Source organism: Oncorhynchus keta, chromosome 25 (assembly GCF_023373465.1).
Source record: "Oncorhynchus keta strain PuntledgeMale-10-30-2019 chromosome 25, Oket_V2, whole genome shotgun sequence".
Taxonomy (NCBI): Eukaryota; Metazoa; Chordata; class Actinopteri; order Salmoniformes; family Salmonidae; genus Oncorhynchus; species Oncorhynchus keta.
In genome coordinates this window covers 35018827-35037849 of record NC_068445.1, presented here as the reverse complement: position 1 = coordinate 35037849, position 19023 = coordinate 35018827, and the positions used below count along the sequence as shown (strand labels likewise).

The 19023-nt window shown below is 38.4% G+C and overlaps 1 protein-coding gene across 2 annotated transcripts in view; it reads right to left on the bottom strand.

Moving 5' to 3' along the window:
• LOC118382668 (syntaxin-binding protein 1-like) overlaps positions 1-19023 on the bottom strand; it is a 47866-nt gene that overhangs the window by 25598 nt on the left and 3245 nt on the right. For both annotated transcript variants that reach the window (XM_052479143.1, XM_052479144.1), the window contains exon 2: positions 15858-15907. In XM_052479143.1, coding sequence (XP_052335103.1) covers positions 15858-15907 — 50 coding nt within the window. The remainder of the gene's footprint in view (positions 1-15857; positions 15908-19023) is intronic.

The window sequence follows — 19023 nt, the reverse complement described above, 5'->3', positions numbered from 1 at the left end:
ACACAGTCATTCATAAAAAAGACACAGTCATTCATAACCAAGACACAGTCATTCATAAACAAGACACAGTCATTTATAACCAAGACACAGTCATTCATAAACAAGACACGGTCATTCATAAACCAGACACAGTCATTCATAACCCAGACACAGTAATTCATAAACAAGACACAGTCATTCATAAACAAGACACAGTAATTCATAAACAAGACACAGTCATTCATAACCAAGACACAGTCATTCATAAACAAGACACAGTCATTCATAACCAAGACACAGTCATTCATAACCAAGACACAGTCATCCATAAACAAGACACAGTCATTCATAACCAAGACACAGTCATTTAGAACCAAGACACAGTCATTCATAAACAAGACACAGTCATTCATAACCAAGACACAGTCATTCATAAACAAGACACAGTCATTCATAACCAAGACACAGTCATTCATAAACAAGACACAGTCATTCATAAACAAGACACAGTCATTCATAAACAAGACACAGTCATTCATAAACAAGACACAGTCATTCATAACCAAGACACAGTCATTCATAAACAAGACGCAGTCATTCATAAACAAGACACAGTAATTCATAAACAAGACACAGTCATTCATAACCAAGACACAGTCATTCATAAACAAGATGCAGTCATTCATAACCAAGACACAGTCATTCATAACCAAGATGCAGTCATTCATAAACAAGACACAGTCATTCATAAACAAGAAACAGTCATTCATAAACTAGACACAGTCATTCATAAACAATTCACAGTCATTCATAAACAAGACACGGTCATTCATAAACAAGACACAGTCATTCATAACCAAGACACAGTCATTCATAAACAAGACGCAGTCATTCATAACCAAGACACAGTCATTCATAACCAAGACACGGTCATTCATAAACCAGACACAGTCATTTATAACCAAGACACAGTCATTCATAACCAAGATACAGTCATTCATAACCAAGACACAGTCATGCATAAACAAGACACAGTCATTCATAAACAAGACACAGTCATTCATAACCAAGATGCAGTCATTCATAACCAAGATGCAGTCATGCATAACCAAGACACAGTCATTCATAAACAAGACACAGTCATTCATAACCAAGACACAGTCATTCATAAACAAGACACAGTCATTCATAACCAAGACACAGTCATTCATAACCAAGACACAGTCATTCATAAACAAGACACAGTCATTCATAAACAAGACACAGTCATTCATAACCAAGACACAGTCATTCATAACCAAGACACAGTCATTCATAAACAAGACACAGTCATTCATAAACAAGATGCAGTCATGCATAACCAAGACACAGTCATTCATAAACAAGACACAGTCATTCATAACCAAGACACAGTCATTCATAAACAAGACACAGTCATTCATAACCAAGACACAGTCATTCATAACCAAGACACAGTCATTCATAAACAAGACACGGTCATTCATAAACAAGACACAGTCATTCATAACCAAGACACAGTCATTCATAAACAAGACGCAGTCATTCATAACCAAGACACAGTCATTCATAACCAAGACACGGTCATTCATAAACCAGACACAGTCATTTATAACCAAGACACAGTCATTCATAACCAAGATACAGTCATTCATAACCAAGACACAGTCATGCATAAACAAGACACAGTCATTCATAAACAAGACACAGTCATTCATAACCAAGATGCAGTCATTCATAACCAAGATGCAGTCATGCATAACCAAGACACAGTCATTCATAAACAAGACACAGTCATTCATAACCAAGACACAGTCATTCATAAACAAGACACAGTCATTCATAACCAAGACACAGTCATTCATAACCAAGACACAGTCATTCATAAACAAGACACAGTCATTCATAAACAAGACACAGTCATTCATAACCAAGACACAGTCATTCATAACCAAGACACAGTCATTCATAAACAAGACACAGTCATTCATAAACAAGACACAGTCATTCATAAACAAGACACAGTCATTCATAAACAAGACGCAGTCATTCATAACCAAGACACAGTCATTCATAACCAAGACACAGTCATTCATAAACAAGACACAGTCATTCATAAACAAGACACAGTCATTCATAAACAAGACACAGTCATTCATAACCAAGACACAGTCATTCATAACCAAGACACAGTCATTCATAAACAAGACACAATCATTCATAAACAAGACACAGTCATTCATAACCAAGACACAGTCATTCATAACCAAGACACAGTCATTCATAAACAAGACACAGTCATTCATAAACAAGACACAGTCATTCATAACCAAGACACAGTCATTCATAAACAAGACACAGTCATTCATAACCAAGACACAGTCATTCATAAACAAGACGCAGTCATTCATAACCAAGACACAGTCATTCATAACCAAGACACAGTCATTCATAAACAAGACACAGTCATTCATAACCAAGACACAGTCATTCATAAACAAGACACAGTCATTCATAACCAAGATGCAGTCATTCATAAACAAGACACAGTCATTCATAAACAAGACGCAGTCATTCATAAACAAGACACAGTCATTCATAACCAAGATGCAGTCATTCATAACCAAGATGCAGTCATGCATAACCAAGACACAGTCATTCATAAACAAGACACGGTCATTCATAAACAAGACACAGTCATTCATAACCAAGACACAGTCATTCATAAACAAGACACAGTCATTCATAACCAAGACACAGTCATTCATAACAAGACACAGTCATTCATAACCAAGACACAGTCATTCATAAACAAGACACAGTCATTCATAAACAAGACACAGTCATTCATAACCAAGACAGTCATTCATAAACAAGATGCAGTCATTCATAAACAAGAAACAGTCATTCATAAACAAGACACAGTCATTCATAACCAAGACAGAGTCATTCATAACCAAGATGCAGTCATTCATAAACACGACACAGTCATTCATAGCCAAGACGCAGTCATTCATAAAAAGACACAGTCATTCATAACCAAGACACAGTCATTTATAACCAAGACACAGTCATTCATAAACAAGACACAGTCATTCATAACCAAGATGCAGTCATTCATAAACAAGACACAGTCATTCATAGCCAAGACGCAGTCATTCATAAAAAGACACAGTCATTCATAACCAGACACAGTCATTTATAACCAAGACACAGTCATTCATAACCAAGACACAGTCATTCATAACCAAGATGCAGTCATTCATAAACAAGACACAGTCATTCATAGCCAAGACGCAGTCATTCATAAAAAAGACACAGTCATTCATAACCAAGACACAGTCATTTATAACAAGACACAGTCATTCATAAACAAGACACGGTCATTCATAAACCAGACAAAGTCATTCATAACCCAGACACAGTAATTCATAAACAAGACACGGTCATTCATAAACAAGACACAGTCATTCATAACCAAGACACAGTCATTCATAAACAAGACACAGTCATTCATAAACAAGACACAGTCATTCATAACCAAGACACAGTCATTCATAAACAAGACACAGTCATTCATAAACAAGACACAGTCATTCATAAACAAGACACAGTCATTCATAACCAAGACACAGTCATTTATAACCAAGACACAGTCATTCATAACCAAGACACAGTCATTCATAACCAAGATGCAGTCATTCATAAACAAGACACAGTCATTCATAGCCAAGACAAGTCATTCATAAAAAAGACACAGTCATTCATAACCAAGACACAGTCATTTATAACCAAGACACAGTCATTCATAAACAAGACACAGTCATTCATAAACAGACAAAGTCATTCATAACAGACACAGTAATTCATAAACAAGACACAGTCATTCATAAACAAGACACAGTCATTCATAACCAAGACACAGTCATTCATAAACAAGACACAGTCATTCATAACCAAGACACAGTCATTCATAACCAAGACACAGTCATTCATAAACAAGACACAGTCATTCATAAACAAGACACAGTCATTCATAAACAAGACACAGTCATTCATAACCAAGACAGTCATTCATAAACAAGATGCAGTCATTCATAAACAAGACACAGTCATTCATAAACAAGACACAGTCATTCATAACCAAGACACAGTCATTCATAACCAAGATGCAGTCATTCATAAACACGACACAGTCATTCATAGCCAAGACGCAGTCATTCATAAAAAGACACAGTCATTCATAACCCAGACACAGTCATTTATAACCAAGACACAGTCATTCATAAACAAGACACGGTCATTCATAAACCAGACAAAGTCATTCATAACCAAGATGCAGTAATTCATAAACAAGACACAGTCATTCATAAACAAGACACAGTAATTCATAAACAAGACACAGTCATTCTTAACCTAGACACAGTCATTCATAAACAAGACACAGTCATTCATAACCAAGACACAGTCATTCATAACCAAGACACAGTCATTCATAACCAAGACACAGTCATTTATAACCAAGACACAGTCATTCATAAACAAGACACAGTCATTCATAACCAAGACACAGTCATTCATAAACAAGACACAGTCATTCATAAACAAGACACAGTCATTCATAACCAAGACACAGTCATTCATAAGCAAGACACAGTCATTCATAAACAAGACACAGTCATTCATAACCAAGACACAGTCATTCATAACCAAGATGCAGTCATTCATAAACAAGACACAGTCATTCATGAACAAGACACAGTCATTCATAAACAAGACACAGTCATTCATAAACAAGACACAGTCATTCATAAACAAGACACGGTCATTCATAAACAAGACACAGTCATTCATAACCAAGACACAGTCATTCATAAACAAGACGCAGTCATTCATAAACAAGACACAGTCATTCATAACAAGACACAGTCATTCATAAACAAGACACAGTCATTCATAAGCAAGACACAGTCATGCATAAACAAGACACAGTCATTCATAACCAAGACACAGTCATTCATAAACAAGACACAGTCATTCATAAACAAGACACAGTCATTCATAACCAAGATGCAGTCATTCATAACCAAGATGCAGTCATGCATAACCAAGACACAGTCATTCATAAACAAGACACGGTCATTCATAAACAAGACACAGTCATTCATAACCAAGACACAGTCATTCATAAACAAGACACAGTCATTCATAACCAAGACACAGTCATTCATAACCAAGACACAGTCATTCATAAACAAGACACAGTCATTCATAAGCAAGAAACAGTCATTCATAAACAAGACACAGTCATTCATAACCAAGACACAGTCATTCATAACCAAGATGCAGTCATTCATAAACAAGACACAGTCATTCATGAACAAGACACAGTCATTCATAAACAAGACACAGTCATTCATAAACAAGACACAGTCATTCATAAACAAGACACGGTCATTCATAAACAAGACACAGTCATTCATAACCAAGACACAGTCATTCATAAACAAGACGCAGTCATTCATAAACAAGACGCAGTCATTCATAACCAAGACACAGTCATTCATAAACAAGACGCAGTCATTCATAAACCAGACACAGTCATTCATAACCAAGATACAGTCATTCATAACAAGACACAGTCATTCATAAACAAGACACAGTCATTCATAAACAAGACACAGTCATTCATAAACAAGACACAGTCATTCATAAACAAGACACGGTCATTCATAAACAAGACACAGTCATTCATAACCAAGACAGTCATTCATAAACAAGATGCAGTCATTCATAAACAAGACACAGTCATTCATAAACAAGACACAGTCATTCATAACCAAGACACAGTCATTCATAACCAAGATGCAGTCATTCATAAACACGACACAGTCATTCATAGCCAAGACAGTCATTCATAAAAAAGACACAGTCATTCATAACAGACACAGTCATTTATAACCAAGACACAGTCATTCATAAACAAGACACGGTCATTCATAAACCAGACAAGTCATTCATAACACACAGTAATTCATAAACAAGACACAGTCATTCATAAACAAGACACAGTAATTCATAAACAAGACACAGTCATTCTTAACCTAGACACAGTCATTCATAAACAAGACACAGTCATTCATAACAAGACACAGTCATTCATAACCAAGACACAGTCATTCATAACCAAGACACAGTCATTCATAAACAAGACACAGTCATTCATAAACAAGACACAGTCATTCATAACCAAGACAGTCATTCATAAACAAGATGCAGTCATTCATAAACAAGACACAGTCATTCATAAACAAGACACAGTCATTCATAAACAAGACACAGTCATTCATAACCAAGATGCAGTCATTCATAAACACGACACAGTCATTCATAGCCAAGACGCAGTCATTCATAAAAAGACACAGTCATTCATAACCCAGACACAGTCATTTATAACAAGACACAGTCATTCATAACCAAGACACAGTCATTCATAAACAAGACACAGTCATTCATAACCAAGATGCAGTAATTCATAAACAAGACACAGTCATTCATAAACAAGACACAGTAATTCATAAACAAGACACAGTCATTCTTAACCTAGACACAGTCATTCATAAACAAGACACAGTCATTCATAACCAAGACACAGTCATTCATAACCAAGACACAGTCATTCATAACCAAGACACAGTCATTTATAACCAAGACACAGTCATTCATAAACAAGACACAGTCATTCATAACCAAGACACAGTCATTCATAAACAAGACACAGTCATTCATAAACAAGACACAGTCATTCATAACCAAGACACAGTCATTTATAACCAAGACACAGTCATTCATAAACAAGACACAGTCATTCATAACCAAGACACAGTCATTCATAAACAAGACACAGTCATTCATAACCAAGACACAGTCATTCATAAACAAGACACAGTCATTCATAAACAAGACACAGTCATTCATAAACAAGACACAGTCATTCATAAACAAGACACGGTCATTCATAAACAAGACACAGTCATTCATAACCAAGACACAGTCATTCATAAACAAGACACAGTCATTCATAACCAAGACACAGTCATTCATAACCAAGACACAGTCATTCATAAACAAGACACAGTCATTCATAACCAAGACACAGTCATGCATAAACAAGACACAGTCATTCATAACCAAGACACAGTCATTCATAAACAAGACACAGTCATTCATAAACAAGACACAGTCATTCATAACCAAGATGCAGTCATTCATAACCAAGATGCAGTCATGCATAACCAAGACACAGTCATTCATAAACAAGACACGGTCATTCATAAACAAGACACAGTCATTCATAACCAAGACACAGTCATTCATAAACAAGACACAGTCATTCATAACCAAGACACAGTCATTCATAAACAAGACACAGTCATTCATAAACAAGACACAGTCATTCATAAACAAGACACAGTCATTCATAAACAAGACACAGTCATTCATAACCAAGACACAGTCATTCATAAACAAGACACAGTCATTCATAAACAAGACGCAGTCATTCATAAACAAGACACAGTTATTCATAAACAAGACACAGTCATTCATAAACAAGACACAGTCATTCATAAACAAGACACAGTCATTCATAAACAAGACACAGTCATTCATAACCAAGACACAGTCATTCATAAACAAGACACAGTCATTCATAAACAAGACACAGTCATTCATAACCAAGACACAGTCATTCATAACAAGACACGGTCATTCATAAACAAGACACAGTCATTCATAACCAAGATACAGTCATTCATAAACAAGACACAGTCATTCATAAACAAGACACGGTCATTCATAAACAAGACACAGTCATTCATAACCAAGACACAGTCATTCATAAACAAGACGCAGTCATTCATAAACAAGACGCAGTCATTCATAACCAAGACACAGTCATTCATAAACAAGACGCAGTCATTCATAAACAAGATGCAGTCATTCATAACCAAGATGCAGTCATTCATAAACAAGACACAGTCATTCATAAACAAGACACAGTCATTCATAACCAAGACACAGTCATTCATAACCAAGACACAGTCATTCATAAACAAGACACAGTCATTCATAAACAAGACACAGTCATTCATAAACAAGACACAGTCATTCATAACCAAGACACAGTCATTCATAACCAAGACACGGTCATTCATAAACCAGACACAGTCATTTATAACCAAGACACAGTCATTCATAACCAAGATACAGTCATTCATAACCAAGACACAGTCATGCATAAACAAGACACAGTCATTCATAACCAAGACACAGTCATTCATAAACAAGACACAGTCATTCATAAACAAGACACAGTCATTCATAACCAAGATGCAGTCATTCATAACCAAGATGCAGTCATGCATAACAAGACACAGTCATTCATAAACAAGACACAGTCATTCATAAACAAGACACAGTCATTCATAACAAGACACAGTCATTCATAAACAAGACACAGTCATTCATAACCAAGACACAGTCATTCATAAACAAGACACAGTCATTCATAAACAAGACACAGTCATTCATAAACAAGACACAGTCATTCATAAACAAGACACAGTCATTCATAACCAAGACACAGTCATTCATAAACAAGACGCAGTCATTCATAAACAAGACACAGTAATTCATAAACAAGACACAGTCATTCATAACCAAGACACAGTCATTCATAAACAAGATGCAGTCATGCATAAACAAGACACAGTCATTCATAACCAAGACACAGTCATTCATAAACAAGACACGGTCATTCATAAACAAGACACAGTCATTCATAACCAAGACACAGTCATTCATAAACAAGACACAGTCATTCATAACCAAGACACAGTCATTCATAAGCAAGAAACAGTCATTCATAAACAAGACACAGTCATTCATAACCAAGACACAGTCATTAATAACCAAGACACAGTCATTCATAAACAAGACACAGTCATTCATAAACAAGACGCAGTCATTCATAAACAAGACACAGTCATTCATAACCAAGATGCAGTCATTCATAAACAAGACGCAGTCATTCATAAACAAGACGCAGTCATTCATAACCAAGACGCAGTCATTCATAACCAAGACACAGTCATTCATTACCAAGAAGCAGTCATTCATAACCAAGACGCAGTCATTTATAACCAAGACGCAGTCATTCATAACCAAGACACAGTCATTCATAACCAAGACACAGTCATTCATAAACAAGACACAGTCATTCATAAACAAGACACAGTTATTCATAAACAAGACACAGCCATTCATAACCAAGACACAGTCATTCATAACCAAGACACAGTCATTCATAACCAAGACACAGTCATTCATAACCAAGATGCAGTCATTCATAACCAAGATGCAGTCATGCATAACCAAGACACAGTCATTCATAAACAAGACACGGTCATTCATAAACAAGACACAGTCATTCATAACCAAGACACAGTCATTCATAAACAAGACACAGTCATTCATAACCAAGACACAGTAATTCATAACCAAGACACAGTCATTCATAACCAAGACACAGTCATTCATAAACAAGACACAGTCATTCATAACCAAGACACAGTCATGCATAAACAAGACACAGTCATTCATAACCAAGACACAGTCATTCATAAACAAGACACAGTAATTCATAAACAAGACACAGTCATTCATAACCAAGACACAGGCATTCATAAACAAGATGCAGTCATTCATAAACAAGACACAGTCATTCATAAACAAGACACAGTCATTCATAACCAAGACACAGTCATTCATAACCAAGACACAGTCATTCATAACCAAGATGCAGTCATTCATAAACAAGACACAGTCATTCTTAACCTAGACACAGTCATTCATAAACAAGACACAGTCATTCATAACCAAGACACAGTCATTCATAACCGAGACACAGTCATTTATAACCAAGGCACAGTCATTCATAAACAAGACACGGTCATTCATAAACCAGACACAGTCATTCATAACCCAGACACAGTAATTCATAAACAAGACACAGTCATTCATAAACAAGACACAGTAATTCATAAACAAGACACAGTCATTCTTAACCTAGACACAGTCATTCATAAACAAGACACAGTCATTCATAACCAAGACACAGTCATTCATAACCAAGACACAGTCATTCATAAACAAGACACAGTCATTCATAACCAAGACACAATCATTTATAACCAAGACACAGTCATTCATAAACAAGACACAGTCATTCATAACCAAGACACAGTCATTCATAAACAAGACACAGTCATTCATAACCAAGACACAGTCATTCATAAACAAGACACAGTCATTCATAAACAAGACACAGTCATTCATAAACAAGACACAGTCATTCATAAACAAGACACGGTCATTCATAAACAAGACACAGTCATTCATAACCAAGACACAGTCATTCATAACCAAGACACGGTCATTCATAAACCAGACACAGTCATTTTATAACCAAGACACAGTCATTCATAAACAAGACACAGTCATTCATAACCAAGACGCAGTCATTCATAACCAAGACACAGTCATTCATAACCAAGACACAGTCATTCATAAACAAGACACAGTCATTCATAAACAAGACACAGTTATTCATAAACAAGACACAGCCATTCATAACCAAGACACAGTCATTCATAACCAAGACACAGTTATTCATAACCAAGACACAGTCATTCATAACCAAGATGCAGTCATTCATAACCAAGATGCAGTCATGCATAACCAAGACAGTCATTCATAAACAAGACACAGTCATTCATAACCAAGACACAGTCATTCATAAACAAGACACGGTCATTCATAACCAAGACACAGTCATTCATAACCAAGACACAGTCATTCATAACCAAGACACAGTCATTCATAAACAAGACACAGTCATTCATAAACAAGACGCAGTCATTCATAACCAAGACGCAGTCATTCATAACCAAGACACAGTCATTCATTACCAAGAAGCAGTCATTCATAACCAAGACGCAGTCATTTATAACCAAGACGCAGTCATTCATAACCAAGACACAGTTATTCATAAACAAGACACAGCCATTCATAACCAAGACACAGTCATTCATAACCAAGACACAGTCATTCATAACCAAGACACAGTCATTCATAACCAAGATGCAGTCATTCATAACAAGATGCAGTCATGCATAACCAAGACACAGTCATTCATAAACAAGACACGGTCATTCATAAACAAGACACAGTCATTCATAACCAAGACACAGTCATTCATAAACAAGACACAGTCATTCATAACCAAGACACAGTAATTCATAACCAAGACACAGTCATTCATAACAAGACACAGTCATTCATAAACAAGACACAGTCATTCATAACCAAGACACAGTCATGCATAAACAAGACACAGTCATTCATAACCAAGACACAGTCATTCATAAACAAGACACAGTAATTCATAAACAAGACACAGTCATTCATAACCAAGACACAGGCATTCATAAACAAGATGCAGTCATTCATAAACAAGACACAGTCATTCATAAACAAGACACAGTCATTCATAACAAGACACAGTCATTCATAACCAAGACACAGTCATTCATAACCAAGATGCAGTCATTCATAAACAAGACACAGTCATTCTTAACCTAGACACAGTCATTCATAAACAAGACACAGTCATTCATAACCAAGACACAGTCATTCATAACCGAGACACAGTCATTTATAACCAAGGCACAGTCATTCATAAACAAGACACGGTCATTCATAAACCAGACACAGTCATTCATAACCCAGACACAGTAATTCATAAACAAGACACAGTCATTCATAAACAAGACACAGTAATTCATAAACAAGACACAGTCATTCTTAACCTAGACACAGTCATTCATAAACAAGACACAGTCATTCATAACCAAGACACAGTCATTCATAACAAGACACAGTCATTCATAAACAAGACACAGTCATTCATAACCAAGACACAATCATTTATAACCAAGACACAGTCATTCATAAACAAGACACAGTCATTCATAACCAAGACACAGTCATTCATAAACAAGACACAGTCATTCATAACCAAGACACAGTCATTCATAAACAAGACACAGTCATTCATAAACAAGACACAGTCATTCATAAACAAGACACAGTCATTCATAAACAAGACACGGTCATTCATAAACAAGACACAGTCATTCATAACCAAGACACAGTCATTCATAACCAAGACACGGTCATTCATAAACCAGACACAGTCATTTATAACCAAGACACAGTCATTCATAAACAAGACACAGTCATTCATAACCAAGACGCAGTCATTCATAACCAAGACACAGTCATTCATAACCAAGACACAGTCATTCATAAACAAGACACAGTCATTCATAAACAAGACACAGTCATTCATAACCAAGACACAGTCATTCATAACCAAGACACGGTCATTCATAAACCAGACACAGTCATTTATAACCAAGACACAGTCATTCATAAACAAGACACAGTCATTCATAACCAAGACGCAGTCATTCATAACCAAGACACAGTCATTCATAACCAAGACACAGTCATTCATAAACAAGACACAGTCATTCATAAACAAGACACAGTTATTCATAAACAAGACACAGCCATTCATAACCAAGACACAGTCATTCATAACCAAGACACAGTTATTCATAACCAAGACACAGTCATTCATAACCAAGATGCAGTCATTCATAACCAAGATGCAGTCATGCATAACCAAGACAGTCATTCATAAACAAGACACAGTCATTCATAACCAAGACACAGTCATTCATAAACAAGACACGGTCATTCATAACCAAGACACAGTCATTCATAACCAAGACACAGTCATTCATAACCAAGACACAGTCATTCATAAACAAGACACAGTCATTCATAACCAAGACACAGTCATGCATAAACAAGACACAGTCATTCATAACCAAGACACAGTCATTCATAAACAAGACACAGTAATTCATAAACAAGACACAGTCATTCATAACCAAGACACAGGCATTCATAAACAAGATGCAGTCATTCATAAACAAGACACAGTCATTCATAAACAAGACACAGTCATTCATAAACAAGACACAGTCATTCATAACCAAGACACAGTCATTCATAACCAACATGCAGTCATTCATAAACACGACACAGTCATTCATAGCCAAGACGCAGTCATTCATAAAAAAGACACAGTCATTCATAACCCAGACACAGTCATTTATAACCAAGGCACAGTCATTCATAAACAAGACACGGTCATTCATAAACCAGACACAGTCATTCATAACCCAGACACAGTAATTCATAAACAAGACACAGTCATTCATAAACAAGACACAGTAATTCATAAACAAGACACAGTCATTCTTAACCTAGACACAGTCATTCATAAACAAGACACAGTCATTCATAACCAAGACACAGTCATTCATAACCAAGACACAGTCATTCATAAACAAGACACAGTCATTCATAACCAAGACACAATCATTTATAACCAAGACACAGTCATTCATAAACAAGACACAGTCATTCATAACCAAGACACAGTCATTCATAAACAAGACACAGTCATTCATAACCAAGACACAGTCATTCATAAACAAGACACAGTCATTCATAAACAAGACACAGTCATTCATAAACAAGACACGGTCATTCATAAACAAGACACAGTCATTCATAACCAAGACACAGTCATTCATAAACAAGACACAGTCATTCATAACCAAGACACAGTCATTCATAACCAAGACACAGTCATGCATAAACAAGACACAGTCATTCATAACCAAGACACAGTCATTCATAACCAAGATGCAGTCATGCATAACCAAGACACAGTCATTCATAAACAAGACACAGTCATTCATAACCAAGACACAGTCATTCATAACCAAGACACAGTCATTCATAAACAAGACACAGTCATTCATAAGCAAGAAACAGTCATTCATAAACAAGACACAGTCATTCATAACCAAGACACAGTCATTCATAACCAAGACACAGTCATTCATAAACAAGACACAGTCATTCATAAACAAGACACAGTCATTCATAAACAAGACACAGTCATTCATAACCAAGACACAGTCATTCATAAACAAGACGCAGTCATTCATAAACAAGACTCAGTCATTCATAACCAAGACGCAGTCATTCATAAACAAGACGCAGTCATTCATTACCAAGAAGCAGTCATTCATAACCAAGACGCAGTCATTTATAACCAAGACGCAGTCATTCATAACCAAGACACAGTCATTCATAAACAAGACACAGTCATTCATAAACAAGACACAGTTATTCATAAACAAGACACAGCCATTCATAACCAAGACACAGTCATTCATAACCAAGACACAGTCATTCATAACCAAGACACAGTCATTCATAACCAAGACGCAGTCATTTATAACCAAGACACAGCCATTCATAACCAAGACGCAGTCATTCATAACCAAGACGCAGTCATTTATAACCATTGATATGCTTTCAGAAAGTATTAATATATACTGAACAAAAATATAAAACGCAACATGTAGTGTTGGTCCCATGTTTCATGAGCTGAAATAAAATATCCCAGAAATTGTCCATAACCACAAAAAGCTTATTAAAGCTTATTAAAATGTTGAGCACAAATTTGTTTACATCCTTGTTAATAAGCATTTCTCATTTACCAAGATAATCCATACACCTAACAGGTGTGGCATATCAAGAAGCTGATTAAACAGCATGGTCATTACACAGGTGCACCTTGTGCTGGGGACAATAAAAAGACACTCTAAAATGTGCAGCTTTGTCAACACAATACCACAGATGTCTCAAGTTTTGAGGGAGCGTGCAATTGGCATCCTGACTGCAGGAATGTCCACCAGAGCTGCTGCCAGAGAATTGAATGTTATTTTCTCTACATTAAGCTGCCTCCAACGTCAATTTAGAGAATTTGGCAGTATTTGTATTTATTATGGATCTCATAATACATACGTCCAACCGGCTCACAACCGTAGACCTCCGCAACCGTAGACCTCCACAACCGTAGACCTCCACAACCGTAGACCTCCACAACCGTAGACCTCCACAACTGTAGCCCTCCACAACCGTAGCCCTCCACAACCGTAGACCTCCACAACCGTAGACCTCCACAACCGCAGACCTCCACAACCGTAGACCTCCACAACCGTAGCCCTCCACAACCGTAGACCTCCACAACCGTAGCCCTCCACAACCGTAGCCCTCCACAACCGTAGACCTCCACAACCGTAGCCCACGTTTAACCATGCCAGCCCAGGACCTCCACAACCGTAGCCCACGTTTAACCATGCCAGCCCAGGACCTCCACAACCGTAGCCCACGTTTAACCATGCCAGCCCAGGACCTCCACAACCGTAGCCCACGTTTAACCATGACAGCCCAGGACCTCCACATCTGGCTTCTTCACTGGCGGGATCATCTGAAGGGGTGCTGAGGTGTATTTCTGTCTGTAATAAATCCCTATAGTTGGAAAACCACATTCTGATTGGCTGGGCCTGGCTTTCCAGCGGATCCATGGGTGGGCATAGGCCCACCTGATTGGGAGCCAGACCCACCCATGGATCCACCCTTGCCCAGTCATGTAAAACCCATAGATTAGGGCCTAATTTACTTATTTCAATTGACTGATTTCCTTACATTAACTGTAACTCAGTAAACTCTTTGAAATTGTTGCATGTTGCGTTTATATTTTTGTTCAGTATACTTTCTGAAGGCACTGTAAAAGCTGCCCATACCTTCCATTCTCCTTTCTTGTGTACCTTCTTGATGACGTCATTCATAATCTCTGTAAAGGGAGCAATCATTGATTAGCACACTTCAGTTTGCACAGTAAACTTTTTTTGTGATAAAAGCATCGTAGGCAATTTCCCATTGTCATACACAGTAAGTCTCGCGAGGTCTCACTGACTCAACTATTGGAACAACATTAGCAAAGCCTGGGCATCTAAGCATAATGTTTCAGATGGATGGAAAATGGATGTCAGATGTTTTTTTCTCGTGAATTCTGGTGACAGACAGTGTTAGCGGTGAGGATGGACTCTTCGGAGGGGTATGAAGTAGGCATGTCATACAGTGTAACACTTGAATTCTGTCTGTGTGGAGTTTTGGAATTGCACCCCTTGGAACCCTTTGGAAGACTGTTGTTGCATCCCAAATGGAACCCTACTACCTTTAAACTGTGCTACTCTTGACCGGGACCTAGGGAATAGGGTGCCATTTGGGACACATATCCCAACTAACAGCAAACGTTCCCGCAACTTTCGAGAACGTTCCCTCCCCTCATCATCTAATGTTTGGACCATGTGGTCCACCATGGTTTGACTGGGCAGAGAGTGCAGCACAATCTGAGCCACTTCACCATAGCATCAATCATCCGGACATTCCAAAACGAGAATAGGTATGTAACTGCAGACATTGGACCTCTATTACTTTTACTACTTGACAGCGGTACAACAAAAGCACAGTAAAACCCATAAATTAAAAATATATACTGTAAGGGGAAGCAAAGCCAATGTTTCATGTATTACTGTATACAGTATATGAAATTGGGAATTATACTACTTTGTAACATGTTTATCTTGTATACTGTATTACTGTAGTGTTTACTGTACTGTATGCTATTTTGTTTTTGTACAACTGAAAGACGACCACCACATGGAACATGTCTATTTACAGACCAACAGGAGGCTTCCATTGTGCAAATGGCAGTTGAAAATAATGCCATAAGACTGTGGGATATCTAACAACAGATTATTGAAAACCCTGCGATCTTCCAAAACGTCGGAGTGAGCTTTTCAACCATAGCCTGCATTCTTAAGAAACCCCATCTCTGGATGAAGCAAATCTACAGTCCCATTTGAAAGGATTCCCAGAGTGAAGGGTGAATGGTATGAATATGTGCAAGTAAAGTAGTGTATTATTATTATTACACTGTTGAAATATTAGAGACTCATTGATGTTGCCAGTGAACTTCACTACACAGCAATTACATTATTTGCTGTAATTTCAGAGAATCATGGAGTTGGATGCAAGTCCCATCCCCCAGGAAATCCTATTCATAGATGAGGCTGGATTCAATGTTATTAAGTGGAGGAGGAGAGGAAGGACTATCATCGGTAAATGAGCCATCATTGAGATACCTGGCCAGCGCGGAGGAAATGTCATCATAAGCGCAGCTATGAGCCACAATGGGGTCCTTCACCGCCATGCCACCCTTGGACCATACAACCCTGCCCATGTTCTTAATGTCCTGAACATCCTACATAACAATCTTTTCCAGCCAGAGCTGAGAGGGCCAGATGATCCTGATGTATGTTCTAATCAAATTGTATTTGTCACATACACCGAATACAACAGACGTTTCAGCTTACCGTGAAATGCTTACTTACAAGTCCTTAAACAACAATGCAGTTCAATAAATAGAGTTAATAAAATATTTGCTAAATAAACTAAAGTCAAAAATAACATACAATTAATAAGTAACACAAGAAAATGCAATATGTAAATAGTCCTGGTAGCCATTTGATACATTTTTCAGCAGTCTTATGGCTTGGGGTAGAAGCTGTTAAGGGTTCTTTGGTGTGGTAGCAGAGAGAACAGTCTATAATTTGGGGGACTGGTGCCCCCTGACCTTAGTATTCTTTGTTTTCTTTATTGTTTTGGTTAGGTCAGGGTGTGACATGGGTGATATGTGTGTTTTTGTCTTATTCTAGGGTGTTTGTACTGTCTAGGTTTTTTTGTAGATTTATGGGGATGTTTTCATCTAGGTGTTTATGTAGGTCTATGGTTGCCTAGATTGGTTCTCAATTAGAGGCAGGTGTTTATCGTTGTCTCTGATTGGGAACCATATTTAGGCAGCCATCTTCTTTCTTTTTTTCGTGGGTTATTGTCTATGTTATGTTGCACGTATGCACATTGTTTGTATAGCGGTCACGGTCGTCTTATTCGTTTTGTTGTTTTTGTTTAAGTGTTCTTCGTGTTCTTCATTAAATAAAGAAGAATGTATTCTAACCACGCTGCGCTTTGGTCTACTCCATACGACGATCGTGACAGAATAACCCACCAACAATGGACCACGCAGCGTGGTAACTGACAGCAGCAGCAATCAAAGGACTTCTGGACTTGGGAGGAGATTCTGGACGGCAAAGGACCCTGGGCACAGCCAGTGGAATATCCCCGTCGCAAAGCAGAGCTGGAGGCAGCAAAAGCAGAGAGGCGCCGGTATGAGGAGGCAGCATGGCGGCGCGGCTGGAAGCCCGAGTGGCAGCCCCAAAAATGTATTGGGGGAGGGCACACGGGGAGTGTGGCGAAGTCAGGTAGGAGACCTGCGCCAGCTCCCCGTGCTTACCGTGGAGAGAGAGGGTGTTGTACTGGGCCGTCACCGTGTTATGCGGTGGAGCGCACGGTGTCCCCGGTGCGTATGCATAGCCCGGTGCGGTACATTCCAGCTCCTTGTATCGGCTGGGCTAGAGTGGGCATCGAGCCAAGTGCCATGAAGAAGGCTCTACGCATCTGGTCTCCAATGCGTCTCCTCGGGCCGGCATACATGGCACCAGCCTTACGCATGGTGTCCCCGGTTTGCCTGCACAGCCCAGAGCGGGCTATTCCACCTCGCCGCACTGGCCTGGCTACGGGGAGCATTCAACCAGGTAAGGTTAGGCAGGCTCGGTGCTCCAGATCTCCAGTGCGCCTTCTCGGTCCGGTCTATCTGGTGCCATCTCCACGCACCAGCCCTCCCGTGGCAGCCACCCGCACCGGGCTTCCTATGCATTGCCAGAGCCCAGTTCTCCCTGTTCCTCCTCCCCGCACTCGCCCTGAGGTGCGTGTCCTCGGCCCAGTAACACCAGTGCCAACACCACGCACCAGGCCTACAGTGCGCCTCGTCTGTCCTGAGCCGCCAGA